Source organism: Mesoplodon densirostris, chromosome X, assembly GCF_025265405.1.
Source record: "Mesoplodon densirostris isolate mMesDen1 chromosome X, mMesDen1 primary haplotype, whole genome shotgun sequence".
Lineage (NCBI taxonomy): Eukaryota > Metazoa > Chordata > Mammalia > Artiodactyla > Ziphiidae > Mesoplodon > Mesoplodon densirostris.
Window position 1 is genome coordinate 118,051,404 of NC_082681.1, and position 22,114 is coordinate 118,073,517.

Here is a 22,114-nt window from a genome sequence, read left to right on the forward strand (position 1 = left end):
CCAATTCCTCCCTCCTGTCCCTAGTGACATGGCTGACATTCATTCTACTTATCCATATGTTATAGTCAATCAATATATTGTTACTATTATTGCTTTAAACAGTTATCTTTTGATCAATTAAGAATAAGAAAGCGAAAAGATTTTACTTTACCTTCATTTATTCCTTCTCTAACATTGTTCTTTATATAGATCGGAGTTTTTGATCTATGTAATTTTCCTTCTGCTGAGGAGAATTTCTTGCAGAACAGGTCTGCAGGCAATGAATTCCATCAGTTTTTTTTTTTTTTGGTCTGAGAAAGTTTTTGTATCTCCTTCACTTTGAAGCATAATTTTGTGGAATTATAGAATTTCAGGTTTCTGAGGTTTTTTTCCTTTCAACTCATTAAACATTTCATTCCACTATTCCTGCTTGTGTGGTTTCTGATAAGAAGTCTAATGTAGTTCTTATCTTTGTTTCTATATGTAAGGTGTTCCCCCACCCCAATCCCCTGTCTTCTTTCAAGATTTCCTCTGTCTTTGGTTTTCTGTAGTTTGAACATGATATGCCTAAGTGTGCTTTTATGGGTACTCGTCCTCTTTGGTGTTCTCTGAGATACCTGGATCTGTAGTTTGGTGTCTATCATTAATTTTAGAAAATTCTTGGCCATTATTATTTCAAACATTTCTTCTGTTGCATTCTCTCTTCTTCTTCTGACATTTTAATTACATGTATGTTATTTTGATATTGTCCCACAATTCGTGGATGTTCTGGGGTGTTTTCACTCTTTTGTCTCTTTGTGTTTCAATGTGTGAAGCTTCTTTCATCCAGTATTTAAGCTCACTGATTCTTTCCTGGGCTGTGTTGAGTGTACTGATGATGGTCCATCAAAACCATTCTTCATTTCTGCTACAGTTTTGATTTCTAGCATTTCCTTTTGATTTATCTGGAGAGTTTCCATCTCTCTGCTTACATTATCTATCTGTTCTTGATGTTGCCTACTTTTTCCATTAAAGTCAACAACATATTAATCAGTTACTTTAGATTTCTTGTGTGATAATGCTGACATCTGTGTCATATCTGAGTATGGTTCTCATGCTTCTTTTGTCTCTTCAGACTATATATTTTTTCTTTTTTGCATGCCTTGTAATTTTTTCCCCAAAGCTGGACATGTTGTATCAGTTAGTAGGAACTGAGGTAAATAGAATTTTATAGTAAGGACTTATGTTAATCTAGGACTTTGGATATATTTAATGTTTGTTGTAGCTATAGGTACCAGAAGCTTCAAATTTCTCTATTGTCATTCTTTTTGTCTCTCCTCTTAACTTTGTCTTTCCTAAGTACTCCTCCTCAGAGAGAGTCTGTGTCTTACAGCTCTTCAGCTATAATCCACTGTTATTATATTGGAGCCCTGTTGGTGTGGTGGTAAGGTGATGGGAGGGTAAATGGTATATAACCTTTTGAAGAAATCTCAGTCTTTAAGTGGACCTGTGCCTTGGGGCTATGATCTTCACAGATATTTCTCCAGTGGTATAGTTTTCTTCCCCTGCCTCCTACTCCCTTTCCTGGCTGCTGCACTCCTAATCTATTTCCTTGAAGCCCTGACACCTGTGGACTCTGCATCCCCAACTTACGTGAGACAAAAGCTAAAGGGGGCTCTAGTGGGAAGCGAGGAACCTAGGATAAAGTTTCAGAACGGTGCTCTGGCAAAGTCTTCTTCCCTGGAGAGTAGCCCCTCATTATGGAGAAGACTAGGTGAATTTCAGGAGGATTACTTTTCTTCCACTCCCTGCCAGCAGTATGTCAAAATTACCATTTAAATGTTTCTACCAGAGACATGTGCTCCAGGTCAGCAGATTGTTTCCATGCCTTTATGGATTTGGGGATGGCACTTTTCCCCGTGACCTCAGTTCTCTGATGTGCTCGAGAAAAATCATTGATTTTCAGTTCGTCTAGGTTTTTCCTGTTGTAAGGATGGGGATGCCAACTTCCAAGCTCTTTACATGTCGAAGCTGAAACTGAAAGCTCCTCCTTACTCTGTTACTGATTGAAATACTACTTCAAGGCCATCTGACACCAGGGGCCATGCCTTGCTCATCTATTTTTGTATTTCTTGGGGGCGATGTGGTGGAGTTAATTTTTTACTGATGCTTTAGAAGCCAGATCTATTTCCATCTTGATTCCTCTGCTTATTAGTTAAGCTGTATGATGCATCAGTTATTTATTTGTGAAAAGCAGTGTTGTCGAATAGAACTTTTCTGATGATGAAAATGTTATCTGTCCTGTCCATTACAGGAACATGTGGGCTACTGAGCACTTGAAAAGTGGCTAGTTCAAGTGAGGAAATGAATTTCTTATTTTAATTAATTTAAATTTAAATCAGTTAGCCACATGTGGCTAGTGGCTTTTGAATTGGACAGTGTAGGTCTAAGGCTTTAGAAGTGTAGACGATGGGTGATCAGATATGCTATTTTAAAATTCTCCTTGAGTAATTCAAAGTAAAAATATAGACTGATGTAATATTACATCATCTGGGAGCACGAGGCCATGTCAACAAAGCTTCTGGTTTAGTAAAAGGTAGTCACGGACTGTACAGATACTTTTTATAAAAGGAGACAGTGATTTGGAATGTGTCAACTGAGTGACTAAGGTGGTTAGTCTTCTCCCCTGGGAATCCCCAGGAGGTTGTTCTCTTGCCCCAAACACGTGTGCGTTCAGTGCAGATATTGGGAGGTTTGTGTGGCTTTAGGCATGCTGCACTTTACAAAGTTTGTTTACACACGTTACATCTCCTTCTGGCTTCCAACACCATGATGATGATATTGCTGATCCCATTTTATGGGTGAGGAAATGAAGACCCCAGAGAGGATAAATGACTTTTATCACGGACACTTTGATGGTTCACAGCCTCAAACACAGAACTTTGGGGCTCTGAAACAATGATAATTCCACTATGCCAAAATCAGTACTTACAGAACTTCACTCCAGTTCTTCTTTACCTCTCTCTAACAGAACTGACATCAGTCAGTAGTTGAAACTGAACATTAGCTGCCAGGGTCCTCCCCATGGACACTTCACCTCTGGCAACCACAGAGCTGAGTCCTTGTCTCAGAAACACAACATGTCGCTCCTGTTTGTACCTGCTGTGCCTTCTGGTCTGAAGTAAATTATGTTTCTGCAAAGGCAAATGGCAGGTGACCCTGTGTGGGAAGTCTTTGGAAGGAAGGAAGCTTTGGCAATCACACATTGATGGTAGTAACAACATCCACACTGCATGTGTGTGGAGTGGGGGGGGCTATCTCTCTCCCCGCCTCATCTCTGAGCGTCCTTTCTTCTACTCAGCCCCTTCCTCCTAAACTCCAGCTCCTGGAGACAGGCAGCAGGGGCAGGGCCCTCTGTCCAATATGCTTGCCTTAAACTGCAAACTTAAAGGTTCAGGCTTATGTAGTCTCCTTTGAATGACAGCATCGTTCAAAATTAACGGCCGAACAAATAACCCTTTCACCCTGCTGTATGTGTTGTCCAGGCTTCTACAGAGAGAGAGAAACTGCATTTTTAGAATTCGTCCTGGCAGCTAATTACTAGGATGCTTTATAGCAGTGGTTCTCAAAGTTTGGTCCCTAGACCAGCAGGAACAGCATCACCTTGGGAACCTGTTTGAAATGCAGATTCTCAGGCCCCACCCCAGACCTACAGAATTGGAAATTCTGGGGGTGAGATCTGAAATCTGTGTTCGGACAGGCCATCCAGGGGATACCTACTCAAGGTGAAGAACCACTGCTTTAGAGTATGGAGGCAGTTAAATGGCACTAATTAGTCAGGATATATTATCCAAAGGTTCTTCGGATCCACCAATCCACTGATCTAGCCAGCGTGGTTCTCAGACCAGCAGTAGCAGCAGTAGCCCTGGGAGCTTGTTAGGCATAGAGAACCAGGAAGGTAGAGAAATTTTCTTCAATCCTAAACAATTGTAGATTTCTTTTATATGAAAAGAAATTTTAGACACAGGAAGGTGGAGAAATGCACTGACCTAAATGACTAAAACCCCCAGTCAGCAAAATTTTACATTTCACAGTTTCAAGGGGCTTTATTATCAGTTGGCCTGGTTCTCCTGATCTCTGGCAATTCTGACACACTCTTCCCTTTGCAGTGCTTGTGGATCTACGTATGTGGGGAAGATTTCCCAGGGAAACACTGTAGTCATGTAAATTAAGTGAGAGAGGAGAGTTATCAACCCGCTCACCTAAATGGCTGGAGAATCCCTCTCTGGCTTGCTGGGCTGTGGGAGAACCTTGAAACTGGAGCCCACAGACTCTCAGAGCTTTTCATTCCAGAGATACTTCCGGACAAGAAGTGAACGCTTCCTTTGTGTGCAAAAAGCCCTGTCAAGTGTGAAGATGAGGTTCTGAGCCTTGCTACTCAAAGTGTGCTCCACTGACCAGCAACACCACCATCATCTGAGAGCTTGTTAGTAATTCAGAATTGCAGGTTCCACCCCAGGCTGAATCAGAATCTGTATTTTCCCAAGTTGCCCAGGTGATGTGTGGGCATAAAGAGGCTAAGAGCAGTCAGTTTACTCAGTATGACCACTTGCCTACATGCTATACCAAAACCAGAATAAAAACAAGACAACAGTGCAAAACTCAACAAATTAAGCTACTGAGTATTACGAAGATTTTTTTTTGAGCACTTATGCTAGTTGTATAGCAGAGATACGGTTTTTGTTTTGTTTTGTTTTGTTTTGTTTTTTGCGGTACACGGGCCTCTCACTGTTGTGGCCTCTCCCGTTGAGGAGCACAGGCTCCAGACGCACAGGCTCAGCGGCCACGGCTCACGGGCCTAGCCGCTCCGCGGCACGTGGGATCTTCCCGGACCGGGGCACGAACCCGTGTCCCCTGCATCGGCAGGCGGACTCTCAACCACTGCGCCACCAGGGAAGCCCAGAGATACGGTTTTTATTGAGACAATTGGAAGGAATTGACAAAGCCATGGTATTTGACAAATTCGTGGAGCCCATGGAAGAATGAGCAAAGGAATCTCCACTTTAATGCCGAGAGATTAACAGTTCTACTGTTTCTGTTAAATTCACCAGAGATACACTGATTCTGTACCAGCATCCTTTTTTAAGTTCACCTCTTAGAACAAGTCTTTGTTACCCTGGGCTCCCTCTTGAGAAATTCGAAGCTGAATGACATCAGAATGGTGATCTCTTGAACACTGATGCTACAACTGGGAAAACCACTTGTCCTTGATTTTAAAAAAATGTGTTTCATGTTTACGTTTGAGTATGGGTTAGGCCAGTGTCTTGAGACTTTACTTCATGTACGTAAGGACACGTGTAGTGGAGAGCTGCCTTTGACGGTACTTGCTGGGAACTGCAGAGTGTCTGCCCTCCCAAATGGGAACGGACCACTGGAGACTGAGGTCAATCTACACCTTTCCAAACTACTTGAACCAAAAGAGGTGGTCAGGCGTTTGGTTTTGGTGTTTCTTTATATGAGTTTCTCCCCATATAAAGTAAGTATCAACAGATCCTAAGGCAGAATGGATGCTTATTGCTTATCATCAAGTTTGAAAACAAAGTTTATCAAGGGTGAGAAGTGAAGACACATCTAAAGAAATCACATGGTCATGCTACCCGGCAAAATTATATTCAAGCAAAATAAATGAATAGGGAAGGCAGAGCGTGTTTTCCATCCTACAAGCCATCAACCAGCAACAATTTACTAAGCACCTGCTGTACATTCCACATTATACTAGTTTCTAGGAGAGATGTGGGAGTATAAGACATTGGTCCTGCCCTTGAAGAGCTTTACTATCTTAAGAGAAAGTATCACATGACAATACAGCAAATTATAGAGTATCTAGTTAAGCATTAAAGAATGTGGGTACAACTGAAAGCCAGATAGATTTAAGGGAGGGAGGGAGCCATGAATTTGGGAAGGCCTCACAAAGTAGGAGACATGTGAGTTTGACCTCATAGTAAGCAGCAAGTGCATTTCTAGGCGGGGAGAGCAGCACAGGTAGATGTGTGAAGATGGGGGCTGTGAAAGGGGGGCCTGCAGACTCCTCTTGTATTCCTCAAGGGAAGAGGGGCTGGACACAGGCCAGTCAAATGTGAGGGCTTGATATAAAACCACAAATGCGGGTGGTGTCCAGGTCCAGCTTGGAATCATCTTTACCACCATCCAGTGGCAAAAATGAAAATGGCAGTTACTTATCAAATTCAAGAATAACTGAACAGCTATGCTGGGTCATTCTTGCCTGGGTCATGGCCATCTTGTTGAGTGAAGGGATGAACATCCCTTAGCAATGTGGGCCCTAAACTCCTAGAGGTATGTCTCTAGATGGGTGTAAGACCCTTAGTGCAGATGCTCTCAGGGTTCCACCTGTCTTCTCTCCACTCACACTCACCTCTACATGTCAAGGCCGCTCACCGTGAGCACCTGCAGCTCTTTGCCTGTGGCTTTTATAAAACAACAACAAAAAACAATTCCGCTTATGGGAACACATACAGCATCTGGAATTGCTAGAGATTTATGTACTGTGCCGGGCTGCAGCCGGCTCAACTAATGATGGCTGGAGACTTGGGAGAAGAATATCCAGGTCCTTCACCCGCAGTTGGGATAACTTGGATGGAGGTTATCCAGTGTCTCCCAGAGTTCCCCAGTGCGACTGAGCCCTGGGTGCCCACAGTGGACACTGGCTTGAGAACACTCCCTTGACTGGCTTCCTGCTACTCCCTATTTCCTGTCCTCACTTCCTTACCGATGTTTTTGGATATCACGCCCCAAGGTAACTGCCTGCACTCAAATCCTCATCTCGACTGTACTTGAAGCCCACAAGTTAAACCTAAAGTAGAAGACCTAACAATGGGGGTCTTTCAAAATACCAGAAGCAATATTCTCGAGAGGATTTCCTGGAGAGCAAGAAGATAAAAATAACTTCCCTGTTCCCTCACTGCCTTCTTTTGTTCAAAATATGACTTCTGAAGTTGAAGGCACGACATATTATTCAGGGCTTCCCATATGAAATAACAACTGGTGTTGATTTTCCTTTTTGTCTTTTAAAGGTTAGAGATTACTCACCTCCCCTGCTGGTCATTAAATCAGTCTGGCAGAATACCTCGGAAGTTCTGTGGCCTTCCGGGCATGTGGCAGCTGCACAGGCAGTGCGGCAGACAGGCCTGCTTGCTGTGATGTGCTACCAAGCAGGTGACTTCAAAGGTCTGCTGCAAGCCTATCTCAGGTATCACTTGGGGCTCATACGGAGCCCCAAAGTCAGGTACCAGATGGCATATACCACAGAGTCAGAGCTGATCAGATCCCCTAGCTCCTGTGCCAAGGGATGCTGCAACCGCTCAGGAAACAAATAACTTCTTTTAGCTTACTTCTTCTCTTAGTTATCACAAGAAGTCACCGGTTAAATGCTCAGCTGTTGGATGAGGTTTGTAAGTCTGGTGAATCCTGAGAGGTTCGGTCTTTGTGTTTGTTAAAAAAAAAAATCATCTTTCTCTAACTCTAATATGGCATCTGTCAAGATACTCTGAGTCATTAAAAAGGTGGGCTTCCTCTCACACTATAGCTTTATATTTCAATTTCAGTTTCAGTTAGCAGTTTACCCAAAGTTTGTTCCAAATGCTTATCTACATGGGCAAGTAAAAGATTGCTCCCCAAGGGCTTCCCTGGTGGTGCAGTGGTTGAGAGTCCACCTGCTGATGCAGGGGACACAGGTTCGTGCCCTGGTCCGGGAAGATCCCACATGCCACGGAGCGGCTGGGCCCGTGAGCCATGGCCGCTGAGCCTGCGCATCCGGAGTCTGTGCTCCGCAACGGGAGAGGCCACAACAGTGAGAGGCCCGAGTACCGCAAAAAAAAAAAAAAAAGATTGCTCCCCAAATCTAAATGAGACAAACAGAGTGGGCATTGGAGGATACTAGTCACACAAATGACATGTGCTTAGAAGTCAGACAACCCTAGAATGATACTGAATTTGGATTATTCAGATGCACCTCCCATGAAATGCAAGGAGAATGAAATGAGATCTCACCCTCTCCTTACTTTGCTCCTAGTGCAAAAATAAAGTGCAAAAGGCAACTGGCTGGTCCAGCAGATGCACGAATGCTGCCCTTTCAGGCCTGGCCTCAATCTTTTCTAAGAGTACATGCCACCTGGATAACTCATCGAAGTGACAGGACTGCCCAAGGCATCATAGCACCTGTCACCAGACAAAGCACCCTGAGATGCTAAGAGCACATTCCAGTGTCTGCGGAGATGACCTTTAAGGTGCCTTCCAAACCCAGGGGTCTTTGATCCCCTGTCCTTTGGATGCAAGCTCTTCGTTTGTCATTTTATGTTCAGAAAGGCAAAGCAGCTGGACTAGGCAACAGAGCACGGCCTCCTGTCTCCTCGGCAGGTCCCTGTTCACAGTGGGGTCTTACGTACTGTCAGGAGAAGCCCGGCCTGGTGGGTGGCTGCTACAGGCCGAGGGTCAGGCCTGCCAGCAGTGGGCACTCTGACAAGTCCCAAGGCCAGCAGCAATTCAGCAGCTTTATCATTCAAGCAGTTAGACCGTATTCAGTTTCCTGGGTTCCTCTACATTGGGATTTAGACCATAAAGGACAGAGCTCTAGGAGAGCAAGATAAGTGCATCTTGGGGAAGGTTACATTGGAAAATCTGGTCTTTGGCCAATTGCCCAAACGAGCATCTCCTCACAGGTTGTAGTATTTGTCCCCAGTCAAACTTCTATAAGATTTTTGGATGTGAACTTCCCTTTGGCATTTTTTCATTTTACATAATCAATGCAGATGAAAAAATCCTAGCAAAACAAAAAGAAATACACACATGAACCCTTTCAAGCAGTATTTGGGGCCAGATAATTCTTTGCTGTATGGGGCTGTCCTGCACACAGAGGATGTTTAAGAGCATCCATGACCTCCACCCACTAGATGCCAGTAGCAACTCACCCCTGGTTGTAATGAGCTAAAATGTCTCCAAGCCTTGCTGAATGTCCCTTGCAGGGCACAATCGCCCCTGATTGAGAACCACTGCCTTAGAGATTATTTAACAGCATTAACTTCCTGAAATTGCTCCGGTAAGGGGGTTTTGGAATATAGTATAGGAACTTCATTATGTAAAGGACCAAAGAATAAATATTTTAGGCTTTGAGAGTCTTAGACCATCTCTGTCTCGTATTCTTCCTTGTTTTTGTTTTGTTTTGTTACAATCTTTAAAAAATGTAAAAACTCCTACGCTCAAAAATAGGCTGGAATTTGCCGATCCTTAGACTGTAGAGAAAGATATAATGGCGATTCCTATGATGACTGAAAGTGCTGAGACAGTATTTGGAAAACCTGGGATCTTGATCCAGCCATCAGGTCTTTGTGACCCTGAGTGAGCTGTTGTGCTGCGCTTCGTGGAGAGCTTGAATTAAATAATTCCAAGTTACATTCTATCCATCTCATTTTGCAACTTAATTCTCCTTAATATAATTAAACATGAAAAGTTTAAATAAAGTAGAAACTCAATATTTGAACAAAATGAGATTCCCCAGTAAAAGGAAGAATGTCTGCATAGTGAGTATGTGTCCTTCCCTTGGTTTGGAATAAAACAGCCTATGAGGTCCCCCTGAAAAAGAGGACGTTATGCAAAGGAGACGCCCCTATGCAAGTGCAAAGCTGAAAAGTGTTGTTTTTTTTTTTTAAAGTATCTGGGTAGATATTCTTTTTTTTTTCACGTTTTTTATTAGTTTCTGCTTTATAACAAAGTGAATCGGTTATACATATACATCTGTCCCCATATCCCTTCCCTCTTTTGATATGACTACAGAGGTGATCTTGGAAAAAGAGAAAGGAAGAATGGTATCTTGGAAAAAGAGAAGCCTTAGAATCTGCCTATAAAGTTGTACACATAAAAATGTCATTTTGAAAATACATTTCAGAGTAGTTTCTGTGGAATTTTCTTTGCCCATCACGTAAATGTCTGAGCAAACTAGGGCAGGTCCCTTGGACAGATATTTACTGAAGGCCTACTATGTGCCAGGGACTGTGCGAGTGAGGCATTGGAGTTGAATTCACCCGGACCTGGCCAATGAACAGCACTCAAACAGGAAATCGCTGCATTCAATCATCCAGAGATTTTTTTCCAGTAAAATAGTCTATCTTTCTGTCTTTGTATATTGCTCATTACAAGTATCTTATGCTTTACTTTGGGCATGTAGAGTTTGTGTAAGTGGATTTCCATTGACACTAGGCAGCATCAGTCGAGAGAACGTCCTTATGATCCAACTGCCACTGTTAGAACAACGGTATAGGGTGGGGATGAGACTTGGGATGAATATACCTCATTTGGATGCCAAAACTATACATTTAAAATCACTCAAGTAGTTTATCATACGGGAGGCAGTAAATGATAGTGAAAAGAGCCCTGGGCGGGGAGTCAGAGCCCTGGGTCACAGTCCGGGTTCTGTCCTTGTCTTGTTTTCTATAGATAATTCGGTTAATTTCTAAGGCACAGTTTTCTCATCGGTAAAATGGAATCACACCATTTCTCCTGCCTACCCTTAGGTGTTTGATGTATTTAAACATACTATATGCTTATAACTTATAAGCTGTTATGAAGGTGATATCATTATTATAAGGAATGGGCTAAATTGGTTCTTTACACACATGGAACAAATCAAGTATTGACTTGATCACAGCCAGATCAGTTATCAACTAAGACCTGCTTACACTTCACTTTAGGTGATCAGGAAGAAACATATCCATAAAAGCTCGGGAGGCGCTACTCTGAAATTTGCTCTGAGATGAACATCATGGATTTTTGTTAAAATATAGTAATGAGTTAAATTTAATATTCTAGTGAAATGAAGACTTTTGAAGATCAACATGTATTTAAAGGGGTTCAGAAATTAATGGTTGATCCTTTGCCAGTACCATCACGCCCCACCTACTTTCACCCAAAATTACATCTTTGCCCTGTAGGCTTCAGAGGAAACCATTGCTAGGGAGAGTCACCTGTCTCATAGTTTGTGGTCAGATTCTAACGCTGCAGAGGTCAGAGTATGGCAGTCATGTCACTTGCATGAATTTGAGAAAGCTCCTCCAAAGCAGATCAGCTGGGTTGTCAAGGGTGGATTATTTTTTTCTCTGATACTCTCAATTATGTTTTTGAAAAAACCAACCTGGATTTTCATTTTTTGTTATCATCCCTTCCCAGTCTATTTTTGATCAGAAAGTAGCTGGACTAATATTGCAAGAAGGATCGCCTTCATTGAGTAGGTACAACCCCAGAGCACCATGAGGAGTGAGTGACACAGCCCTGCAAGTTACTTCCTTCACTTTTGTCGTGGGGCACGAGAAAGCCTCAAACCCTGGTTATGCTTTGCTCACTTTACTTCCAGTGCGCTGTTATAAAACAGGCAGGGGCTGGCTGGTGTTGTCTACAATGTTAACTCTCAGTGCTACCCTTGATGCCAGCAACAAAGTATCAGAATAACACTAGTAAGGGCAGAAACAGTGACTCTTTCACTCCTAACATCTTGTGTAAAGGACACATCTTTCATGTCTCTAATAGAAAAAGAGAGGGAAAAAGTAAGTGCTTGTTCCCACACTTTACAGTACCATGACTACCGAGGGTCCATTTTTCTGTCCCCTAGCTCCATACCTACCAAATATAGGCGTTGGATATAAGAAGAAAAAGATGGATATACAAAATTGAAGGCAGTTCCCTCAGTTTCATGAGTCTGGGTTTTCATAAGCTCTGTGAATTCATTTTCACCAGAGAGCCATCAGCTAGAAATGAGTTCTGACCACTATGCCACTTGGTTTTGATCTTCCCCAGAAACCTAGAACACGAAAAAACATCCCATTTCTTAAAACAATTCACTCACAAGACCACCGTCCTTTAAAGTTGCCCTTTAGATATGAAGGCAAAGCCAGCCTCCCTGGCTCTCCAGTCCCAACTTTCTCTTCTAATACGGTTTTCTGTCCTGAACAGATCAAAATCCAATAGGAGAGAAACAGTCCAGTTGAAAAGGCATCTGATGTGCCTGTTGATGTCTCATTAACCTTGAGAGTGAACAGAACTGGTGACTGCCCGTCAGAGTGGCGTGACAGTTAGGGGGAAAAAAATCCCAAAAAACAAGCCAGTGGAAACATCACCTCAAAAAAACAAAAAACAAAAACAAAGAGAAACATCATTTAGTAGATCATCTATCAAAAGATGGGGCAGCTTTCTAAATGTCAGGACTGGCTAAATTATAGTTTCCTTAAGCCTATGATGAAACTACTACATGTTTTCTTGGGAAAGCATTTGGAGCAGTATTTATCTGTGTGTCAAAATACGGTAACTAAAGTATCGGGGGGAAAAAACCCACTTCGATGTTGGAAACATAATCATGAAAAAAGCAAACTCAGGATTAATGTTACTAAGGTTCTGTGGTGAGTATGTGTGATGTGTGTGCCATTAAAAATACCACGAGCCACCCAATGTGGGAAGGTCCTAATTGCATTGAGTCTCTAGTCAGATTCCCCTCATTACTAATTGCTGATTGATAACATGTCAACAAATACCGGGTGGGGGGGGAAATTCGCTTGTCTCTAGGGGGTTACCTGTAGAGTAAAAGAGAAGCAAAGAGTCCCCCAGGTTCACTGGCTGACTCCCGGTGGGATTAGGAGACTAGAAATCTAACCAGCCTCCAATCCTGGATCTGGACCAGAGACCCACACAAAACCAGCACCTTCCATCCCTCGGCCCCAGGGCTCCAGCTGGGACTGGCTCCTGTCTGCCCTCCCCAGAGGAGTACCTTAAGTAAACAAGACCCAGAATCCCCACCAGGGCTTGGATGGAACATTCTCACCTATTTCTGCTTTTCTCTCCCAAGGTCTCCACTTTTCCAACTCTAGTCCTCACTCCTCTGCTTTTCTTAGGAACTTCCTGAAAGTTATCACCATTAACCTCACTTTTTACATGAAATTCCCACCTCAGGCTGACAGCACACCCTGTTTCTTTGAGTGTCACCCTCTAACCAGCTGCTCGGTTTCCCGTGCTCTTCTCAGGGCCACACAGCCTGGCTTCTGTCCTCCCCCTTCTGGCTCTGCCCCTCACCCTCACCCTCACCCCAAATACACCCAAATGAAAGTGCATCAGTCGAATCCCCCATTTCCCAAAGAACTTTTTGCATTTCAAAGGAGAGGAGCTACCGTGAAAGATGAAACAACTGCGAATTACAAACGTTCTCTCTCCCCCTAGAAGTCAGAGATGGCTACCTCGCCCGGGGAAGAGGGCAGCAGGGCAGCCCCGTCCTCTCTCCAGGACCACACTTCTTTCTGGTGGATGGGAGGCATTTTCTTACCATCCCGCTCACAGCCCCTCCGAGCAGCCTTTTCCAAAACACTCCGGGGTCAGAGGAAGGGAGAAGGAATGAGGACAGGGGAGAGGGGTCTCTGAATCCCCCCAAGATAGTATTTTGTTTTCAAGTAGCAGGACTTTCTAGAATGTCTTCTCTAGTTCGGTTCCTTCTGGCCCAGTTACCCCAAAGCCTCCCCGCCCCCAAGACCACTGCAACCAAAACAAGCGCACCGACCACAGCACCGTGGCCGCCGCCGCCCCAACTGTTGCAGCGGCTGCCGGCGTGGCGGCGACGGCGGCCAGGGCAGGGCCGGGCCCGGACCCGGACGCTCCCCGCCCGGGAGGCTGGGAGGCTCCGGGCGGCCTTCGAGGGGCGCGCGGTGCAGCAGAGCCCCTGCGGCAGTCGCCTGGGATGGGAGAGGAGGCGCTCTCAGCCCGGACCCCCGCGCTCAGCCAGCCCAACCGCGGCAGCGGCGCCCGCAGAGGCTGCCCGTGCCCGCCCCGCTCTCACCTTTAAGATCAGGTCGGTGTGATGCTGGTCCAGCATGTTGGCTTTCTGGAAGGAGGTGACGATGACCCGGCCGTAGCGCCCAGGGGTCTGCAGGTCCGAGTAGAGCCGGTGCTTGGAGCGGTTGACCGGGAAGAGGCTGTTGACGAGGTTGCGCTCGATCTTGGCGAGGCTGTGCTGGGGCGCCAGCAGGTGCTCCACGCTCTCCTCGACCTGGTAGCGGCTGAAGCTGGCGCCGAGCAGGATGGAGATGAGCACCGGCGCCGAGGCGAAGAAGACAGGGTGACTGGCAATGAAGTGGCCGAGCCGGGAGAAACACGTCCTCAAGCCCCTGTGCAGAACCTGCCGCAGCATCCTAGAGCAGAGCGGGCGCGGGAGGAGGGCGAGGCGCACGCTCGGCGCGGGCTCGGGCGGCGGCGGCGGCGGCGGCGGCGGTGGTGGCGCCCGCGGCGGCGGCGACGGCGGCGGCGGCGGCGGAGGCGAGACCCGGTGCTCTCCCGGAGCCGCGGCACCACCATCGGGGAGTCCCGCGCCGCGCCTCGGGAGGGTCCCCTCGGGCCGGAGACACGCCCTCCTGCCCGCGGCCGCGCCGGCCCGGAGAGCCCCCCAGCTTGGCGGCCTCCGCGCCGCCCCCACCCCGCCCTACCCCGTGCGCCCTCCCCACCCCCCGCCGCCTCCCCGCCAGAGGGGCTCGGAGCGGCGGGGCAGCGTCCCGGCTCAGCGCCGGAGGTGCCCGGGGCAGCCCCCGCGGCGCGTCATGACCCCACTCACCCGACCCCCGAGGCCAACGACGGGGTGGCGCGGGGAGTGGCGGCGGCGCTATCGCGGGGAGCTTCTGCGCGCCAGCCTAGGAGCACGAGGACGGAGAATTCCAGGCTACACCCAGTCCCCTCCCCTCCCCGCACTCCCCTCCCCCGGCCCGGCCCGCCGCGCACGCCCTCCCCTCCCCTGTCCTCCTCCGGGAGGCCCAGAGATGAATAAAGAAATGGCCCCGATTTTCCAAACAAAAAGTAAAGAGTTTTCCCGGGGGGCGTCGGGCGGACCCGCTCAGAGCCAAATCCCCCCAGAGGCGGAAAGGAAGAGGCTGAAGACTGCGTGCGCCCAGGCTCTCTCGCCAGGCTCAGGTGGTGGCGCGCACTGGCTGGTGCGGAGAGGGGGTTGGGAGCGAAGACGCTCGAACGTGGAAATCACGCCTCCTCTCAAGTAAGAGCCATTTAAAATATCCCCAACATTGCAGCTTCCGCGGGACCACAGAGTCCGGGTGTGAGTCTGGGGCACGTCCACTCCAAAGGCGCCTCTGGAGAGTCTTCTCGCTCTCAATTAGGGGCACTCCAGAGTGGGTTGGACAGTTCTGCTGCGCGCCCCTCAACCTCCCCACACCGTCCCAGTAATAAAAGTGCTGATAATGATGGTCAGTCGGTGGAGCCGCCGGTCGCCAGGGCTCTGTTGCTCCCGGACTCCCGCCTCTCCGCACTGCCGCCGCCGCCGCCTCCTCCTCCTCTTCCTCCTCCTCCTCCTCTCTCTGTCGTCACTGGCGGGTCTGGGGGACCTGGTGCGGCGGGGCTGGAGCGGGCGCCCCTGCGGGCATAGAGTGTTTGTGAACAGCTGGTTAGGGAGTCTGTAGCGTTACTCCCCTTCTCTCCTCCACCCCGCCCTCTTCTCCTCAAATGGGCGAGTGTGGGAGCGGGGGACACCTTATCTCAGACCTGGAGAGATGTGGTCTCCGAGAGTGCCGAGCCGCAGGGGGCGCGGGGGAACCCGGGGGCCGCCGACGGCTCGGCAAAGTTGGGCGTGTGCTCGTGCGCGCCAGCCGTGAGCTAGAAGGCAGCCACTGTGGCTCCCCTCGCACACCCCCTCCAGAGAATTCCCCGAGAAGGCGGGCGCCGGCTTCGGGCCCGGGATAGACCTGCGGCGGCGGCGGGAACGGCCACGCACAGGTACAATTTAGCGCGGTTCGTTGCGCGCTCCAATCCCCGGGGTCCATCCGTTGCAACGCAGACCGAAGCGGGATCTCGGAGTCTGGGCCGCTGAGGCGCTCCGTCCGGCCAGGGGGTTGGGGACCGGGGCGCGGAGAGGGGTCCCCAGGCTTCGCGCTTTGAGCGCTCGGCCTTCCCATCCCACGCCTCCGGTCGCTCCTGCTTAGCTTTTTAGTGCCAAGGGTCAAGCGAGAGGCGGCGGTCACTGGAGGCGCGGTCCCTGGAGTGTGGCCCGCACTACTGAGCGTGGGCATGCATATTAATCAAAGCTGAAGGAAGACGGGATAGGGAGAGGAAGAGAGGAGGAGGAGAGGGAGAGGGAGATGGATGGGAGACCGCGACTAAGGGAGGTATTTCCCTAACGTTCCCAGCCCAGATTCCCCAATGCCAAGCGGCCCTCCACTTCTCAAACTGAACTTGGGAACTTGCACGTCAGAAACAGGAAGTCGTGGGCCGGGAAATCCTCCTTTCTTGGTTCCTCTTCTCCCTTTCCCCACACCAGACCCTCCGTCCTATATTCCCTCAGCAACACCCGCAACTGCTGCGCTGCCCACCCCGGGGGCGCACCCGCTCAGCTCTGCCTGCGCTCCCTAGGTCCTTCTGCCCAGCCGTACTCTCGTCCACTTTCTCAGCTCCCCCTCGCTGTTCCCCACACCGCTCTCTGTTTCCAAAGGCTCCCTCTGGTTCACCAGCAGCTTCCAGCCAACAGCGCTCCCCGCCCCCCACCCCCTCAGAACTGCCGTTCCCGGGAGGGGCTAGAAATTCCCCTGCAACACTCCACTTGTGCCCTTCCCCCGTCATCTTAATTTCTGCTCGCGGAGACGCCGCTGCTCTGCAGCGCTTTGCTGATTCACGATGATCGCGGAGGGAAAAGCCTCATTGACTTGTGCCCCTGCTAGCGGCGACTCGAGCGCGAGCGGCTGCGAGGGCACACGCTTTGGGAAACCACCCACCACTGCGCAGCCGAGGTGCTAAATGGCATGGTGGATGCCTCGCCTGGCTCTCGGCCGGGGCACTCGGAAAGAAGGAAAGGGCCGGGGGAGGGAGAGGGGTACGGTGGCAGTGGGAATTACTGCGAGCACCGTTCTCTGCGGCCGAGCCGGCGGCAGCTGGTGGGTGGGCACCTCTCAGGAGGCCTAAAGTCGGTCTCTGCGCGGGGAGCAAACAAAGATGTTTCCTCTTGCTCTGGTGCCAGCGCAGCGCCAGAAGTAAGAGAAGGGAAACCAGCCGACAGGTCTGCTGGGGAGCCTTTAACATTTCGGCAAAGCTCTTTGCATTCTGAAGTCTTTGTCCCTCCACATGGTTCCCTCCCGTCCCTACAATTTTCGGCCCTTTACTATAAGCCTTCACGCGGGCTGGAGAGCTGGCATCCCCGCTCTCAGTGCTTGGGCTGAGTCCTAGAGCGGGACAAACGCAGCGGTGCTCACCGGGCCGGTTGGGGGTGTTTTCTCCCACGAGGAAAGGGCCTTACCTTTGAGACCGAGGCATTTGCTTCTAGTCCTCCCAACTCGGTTCCTAATTGTGCTTCTGTATACTGGGGGGAACTTCCCCTACCGGCTTGAATTCAGACGCACGGACCGGCCTGAGAGCGGGTCTCCCTGCCACTTTTTAATGCGGGAAATCCAGTTAGTATTGTCTAAATTGAGTTGGAGTTAAGAGAAAGAAAGCTCGAGCGCAGGGAGGGCGTTGCCTCCTCCCGATTTGATTTGTCTTCTCTTTTGATTCAGACGTTCAGGGGAGCATTGCCACCACCAAAGACTTGGGTTTGCATTAGGACGATGACCTTGGCTTGGGTACAGAGCTTCCATAAGTACATTTGTAAATTATTCCTTTTTCTGGTTAAAAATTAATACATATTACTTGTAGAAAATTTAGAAAATAAGAACAAGAAAAAGAAAGAGAAAGACACCTGTATCCCTGTACTTTCACCACCTTTCAAAGGTAACCTCTATTAATAATTTATTGTACACATAGACAACATAATGTAGAGGTTAAGGCTATTGGTCTATAGCCACTAAGTTAAATCCTTGCTCTACTGCTTTTGTTGGGTAAGTAACTTAACCTCTTTACGCCATACTTTTCTCTTCTGGAAAAGGGGAATATTGATTGTACTTACTACATAGAGTTGCCGTGAAGGTTAAATAGGTTAAAAATGTAGGGCACTTAAAACGGTGCCTGGAATATCACAAACAGTAAATGATATTTGTTACAATTCTAGTTTTCTCTGACTGAATATGTGTGTGTGTGTGAAGAAGAAAGTCAGTCCCTGCCATGCAGAAGCTGGCCTGGTATAAACTGCTGGGACTTGGGGTTGCTAGGACCTGCTCACAACTAAGCTTTGGTGTTCTCCTGCTGAGCAAAAACCATTCCCCAAACACTAATGGCAGATAAGGTCACTCCGTAACTGTGATGGATCCAGACAAAATTAGGAACACTCCATAATCATGTCTGAACACAGACAAAACAGGAACCTTGTCCAAACCACAAAAATGACCAAACATGTTCCTACCCTGGCTAATATGAGTGACTGTTGTGGTGTGTTGGAAAACAAATGACAGCTTTAGCCTTGCTCTAGTCTTCTCTCCCTCCAGATGAAGATTTAGTAAGACACAACCATAAAACTATGCCTGCTTCCCGAGAGCATCCAAACCAGAGCAAGCCCCACTGCTTTAAACTTACCCAAAATCATTAACACGAGCCCAAATCCTATGATAAGTCTTCTCTAACACCTTCTTATTGAGACGCCCCTCAGTTCTCCATGGTGCGTGTTCTCCCTGGCTGCAATGAAAAATAAAGCCAGCTTGTTCAATTATTGGCATGTTCCTGGTGGTCTTTGGCGGGAGGGCTTTGGCAGTGCATATACAATGTTTATACACTGCCTTTTTCTAAAATTGAGGGTTATAATAAACATTCTCTTTGATAAACATTTTTCCCATTAAATAGATTATGAGCATTTTCTCATGTCAATTAATATTGCTATAAGACTTTTTTTTTTTTTTTTTTTTTTTTTTTTTTTTGCGGTACGCGGGCCTCTCACTGCTGTGGCCTCTCCCGTTGCGGAGCACAGGCTCCGGACGCGCAGGCTCAGCGGCCACGGCTCACGGGCCCAGCCGCTCCGCGGCATGTGGGATCTTCCCAGACCGGGGCACGAACCCGTGTCCCCTGCATCGGCAGGCGGACTCTCAACCACTGTGCCACCAGGGAAGCCCGCTATAAGACATTTTAATGGCTGCGTAGAATTCTATCATACGGCTGAAACTTCAACTTGTACCATATTGCTGGACATTTAGGTTTTTAAAATTTTTACTTTTGAAAATAGCAGTGAGATGAACAGCCTGTAGATAAATGTCTGACTGCGTCTCTATTTTCTTAGGGTCAAATATCCATCAGTACATTTTAAGTGGACAGCTCCTACCTAACCAATGCCTTTCTGATTATTGTTAAATTGGAAGGGACAAGGGCATTCCTTCCCAGGGATTAAATTTCTTGGTCAAATAAATGAAGTATTCCTGCTTGGGGGCAGGGGATTTCTATCATCTGTTACATTTGGAATCAGTCTCTTGGCTCAGTATTGCTCAGAGATGCCAGAGGGATTGATGATGGTGTGGAAGGAGTGTGGACCCAAAGGAAAAGCTTATTTGGTTTGAAAAGGTTAGAAACAAGGGTATTCTCTGGTCTAGCAAGTATGTCAAACATTAGCTTTCAATAATCACACCACCATTTTCTGCCTCGGAAACAACAAACTATTTTCATGCATATATCTTAAATCTAAATTGTTCTATGTCAACCATGAAATCATTGTACACAGCAGGATCATGCAAAGGAAAGTTGGGTGGCTGCAATTTAGGGTAATACTTAGCATAGTGTGTTTATCATCACTTTATACTCTCCTAATCTCAATAACCCTGATATATTTCTAAGTGGTGGGTGCTTCTGCCATCCTAAAAGATGCCATCTAGGTAAGATTTCTCGGAGAATGGAAACAGATGCAGGGAAGGAAAAAGTGTAACAAGCATTTTCCTTTCAGAATGGGGAGGGTCCCCTGGCAAACATCAGTGTTTTTTGTGGGGATGCCTCCGTAAAATATCTCCTGGGACTCAGCCCTATTTTGACCAAAAAACCGTTTTATGCAGAGCAACACTGTATTCACAGAAAGTTTACACAAAGGGAGACTTCTAAAGCTAGTTTAAACTTGCAGTTGAAGAGAGAACACACGTGTGTGGCAAGTCCTAAGAGGTTGCTTAAGATAAAGAGGCACGCTGCTGTGTGTCGATGATCCCCTCTGAAAAGTGTGCTGATTGGATATCTGAGTCTTTCAGGATATTCTGCCAACTCAGTAGGCTCTCAATATCATCATGAGTCTTGTAGAAAAATGATCAATCATGACATAGGGAAAAAAGTCATGCAAAATAATTTTCTTGAATAAACATAGGACTCAGGGCTAAGAGAGGGATATTTCATGCATCTATTCAGGGAGAAACATTTTGAAAGACACTATTTGGGTGTCTGGGCTCACCATGCCACCAGTAGGTTGAGATGGCCAGGTCCAAATCTTTGCTTTCTTTTTTTCTCTTCAAAAGCAGAAAGCATGGCCTTGCCCTTTTTCCATCTTTCAAAATCCTTCCGTCCTTCAAGGTTCTCTTAAAATCCTAGCTCATATATCTAATAAGCTTTCTCTGACTGCCAAAACAACATTGATTAATTTAACTTGATTGAACAATTTTATTTGAATTATTTCAGTGAGCAAGTTTCTACTGAGGTCAACAACTAGGAGAAATTGAGTGAGGGATTCCCTGCTCGCAAGAAATTTTTAGTCTAATAGGGTTGGATAAATATACTGAGAATTAAAAGAGGAACCAGAGTTAAGGGTTAGAGGAGAGGCAACAAAAAAGGCATAGATGATATCTGGTTGGTTTCCAGCCTTAGAATACCTTTAGCCTCCAGCTAGCATCTTGCTGTTTTGAGCTTCTTTGTTATCTAATGTTATAGGTATCTACACGTTAATGAGATGTAACTATTATGTATCAGTTTTTGATAGGCTTTTGACCACTGGGCTGGGCTGATAGAGGTCCCCTTCTCTCTTCCCTTGGTATGGTCCTAAAGTTTTGAGCTTGGTCAAAGATGACCGCTCCTCATTCTGGGAATTCCTGAGTAATGCCACTTTCTTGAAATCTAAGTGCAACTCAGGTTTTTCATTAAGTGAAGCTGGCTTTCCTTCCACTGCATCTAAATGAGGAGAGCTTAGGTACTTTATTCACTTTCAGTACCAGGAACAGATCCATTAAAACCTAGTGACTCCTCCCCTTTCCAGCCTCTATCACTTCTAAATTGGTTTTAGGGAAATTTTAGAGCTAAAGAGTTTCTTTAAACTAATATAATCAGGGAGTTTCTAAGCCAGGTCATTTAAAATGGAAATAAATTTAAACTGGTAGACCATTAAGTCCAATATGATCATATTTAAAATTGTGCCCAATAACTTGATGCATTTGTGGTGTGTTTGTATTGGGGGGGGACATTTAAAGGAAAATGTTAGAACAAATTCTAAACTACAATCTCTTGAATTTTAGGAGTGTTTGTGCTGGAAACTCACAGGAATGATAGAAAATGAGGAAAAGAATATTCTCCTGTGTTTTATGTGCTAAGTTTAGCCTCAGGCACTTTCCCGTATTTTAGCCCATGTAATTTGCAAAATCACCCTGTGGGCTATAAGTATTGTCAAACCCATTTTAAAGAGAGGAAATTGAGGATTAAAGAGATTAACTGTCTTGTTCAGGGTTACACTGTAATGGAAGTATAAATAGAATCCAGGCCTATCTGATATCAAAATCCATGTTTTCCTGTTCAGTCATTCTTTTAAGCAGAAAATTACCTGATTCCTTTTCTAAAATGCCTTGACTGAATATCATAAAGTGTAAAAAACATCATAATCAGCTAATATAATGTGCCATGAATATTATAAACAATTTCATGCTATTTCTGTATTTACTATTCATTTAATAGTGTTGTGAAGTGTCAGTATCAATGGCCTATCCATTAATCAGTTTTTCAGTGTTTGTATTCATTTCTGATGTTGGTATTCCTTAGAGGAGTTCTGTGGACCAACAAAAATATTGTTATGGAACCCAAAGTGTTTGCTGATCTAATCCAACCCACTCTTTTTGCAGATGGCAAAACTTCTGTAGTCCTTGTCTGGATTCTACCAAGAAAAATCCCTCAAAATGTTAAAATGGAAAACTGTCAAGTGGTTCCAAAATACATAGCAGAAAAAGCAACCAAATAGACTCTGACCTTATGCCTGTTGAAA

General features: G+C 46.6%; 1 protein-coding gene across 1 annotated transcript in view; it reads right to left on the bottom strand.

Moving 5' to 3' along the window:
• PTCHD1 (patched domain containing 1) overlaps positions 1–14,649 on the bottom strand; it is a 53,794-nt gene extending 39,145 nt beyond the window's left edge. Inside the window, exons 1-2 of the mRNA XM_060087756.1 lie at positions 14,606–14,649; positions 13,838–14,189 (exon numbers count right to left, since the gene is read on the bottom strand). Coding sequence (XP_059943739.1) covers positions 13,838–14,188 — 351 coding nt within the window. The 5' untranslated portion in view covers position 14,189; positions 14,606–14,649. The remainder of the gene's footprint in view (positions 1–13,837; positions 14,190–14,605) is intronic.
• Between the last annotated feature and the right edge of the window lie 7,465 nt (positions 14,650–22,114).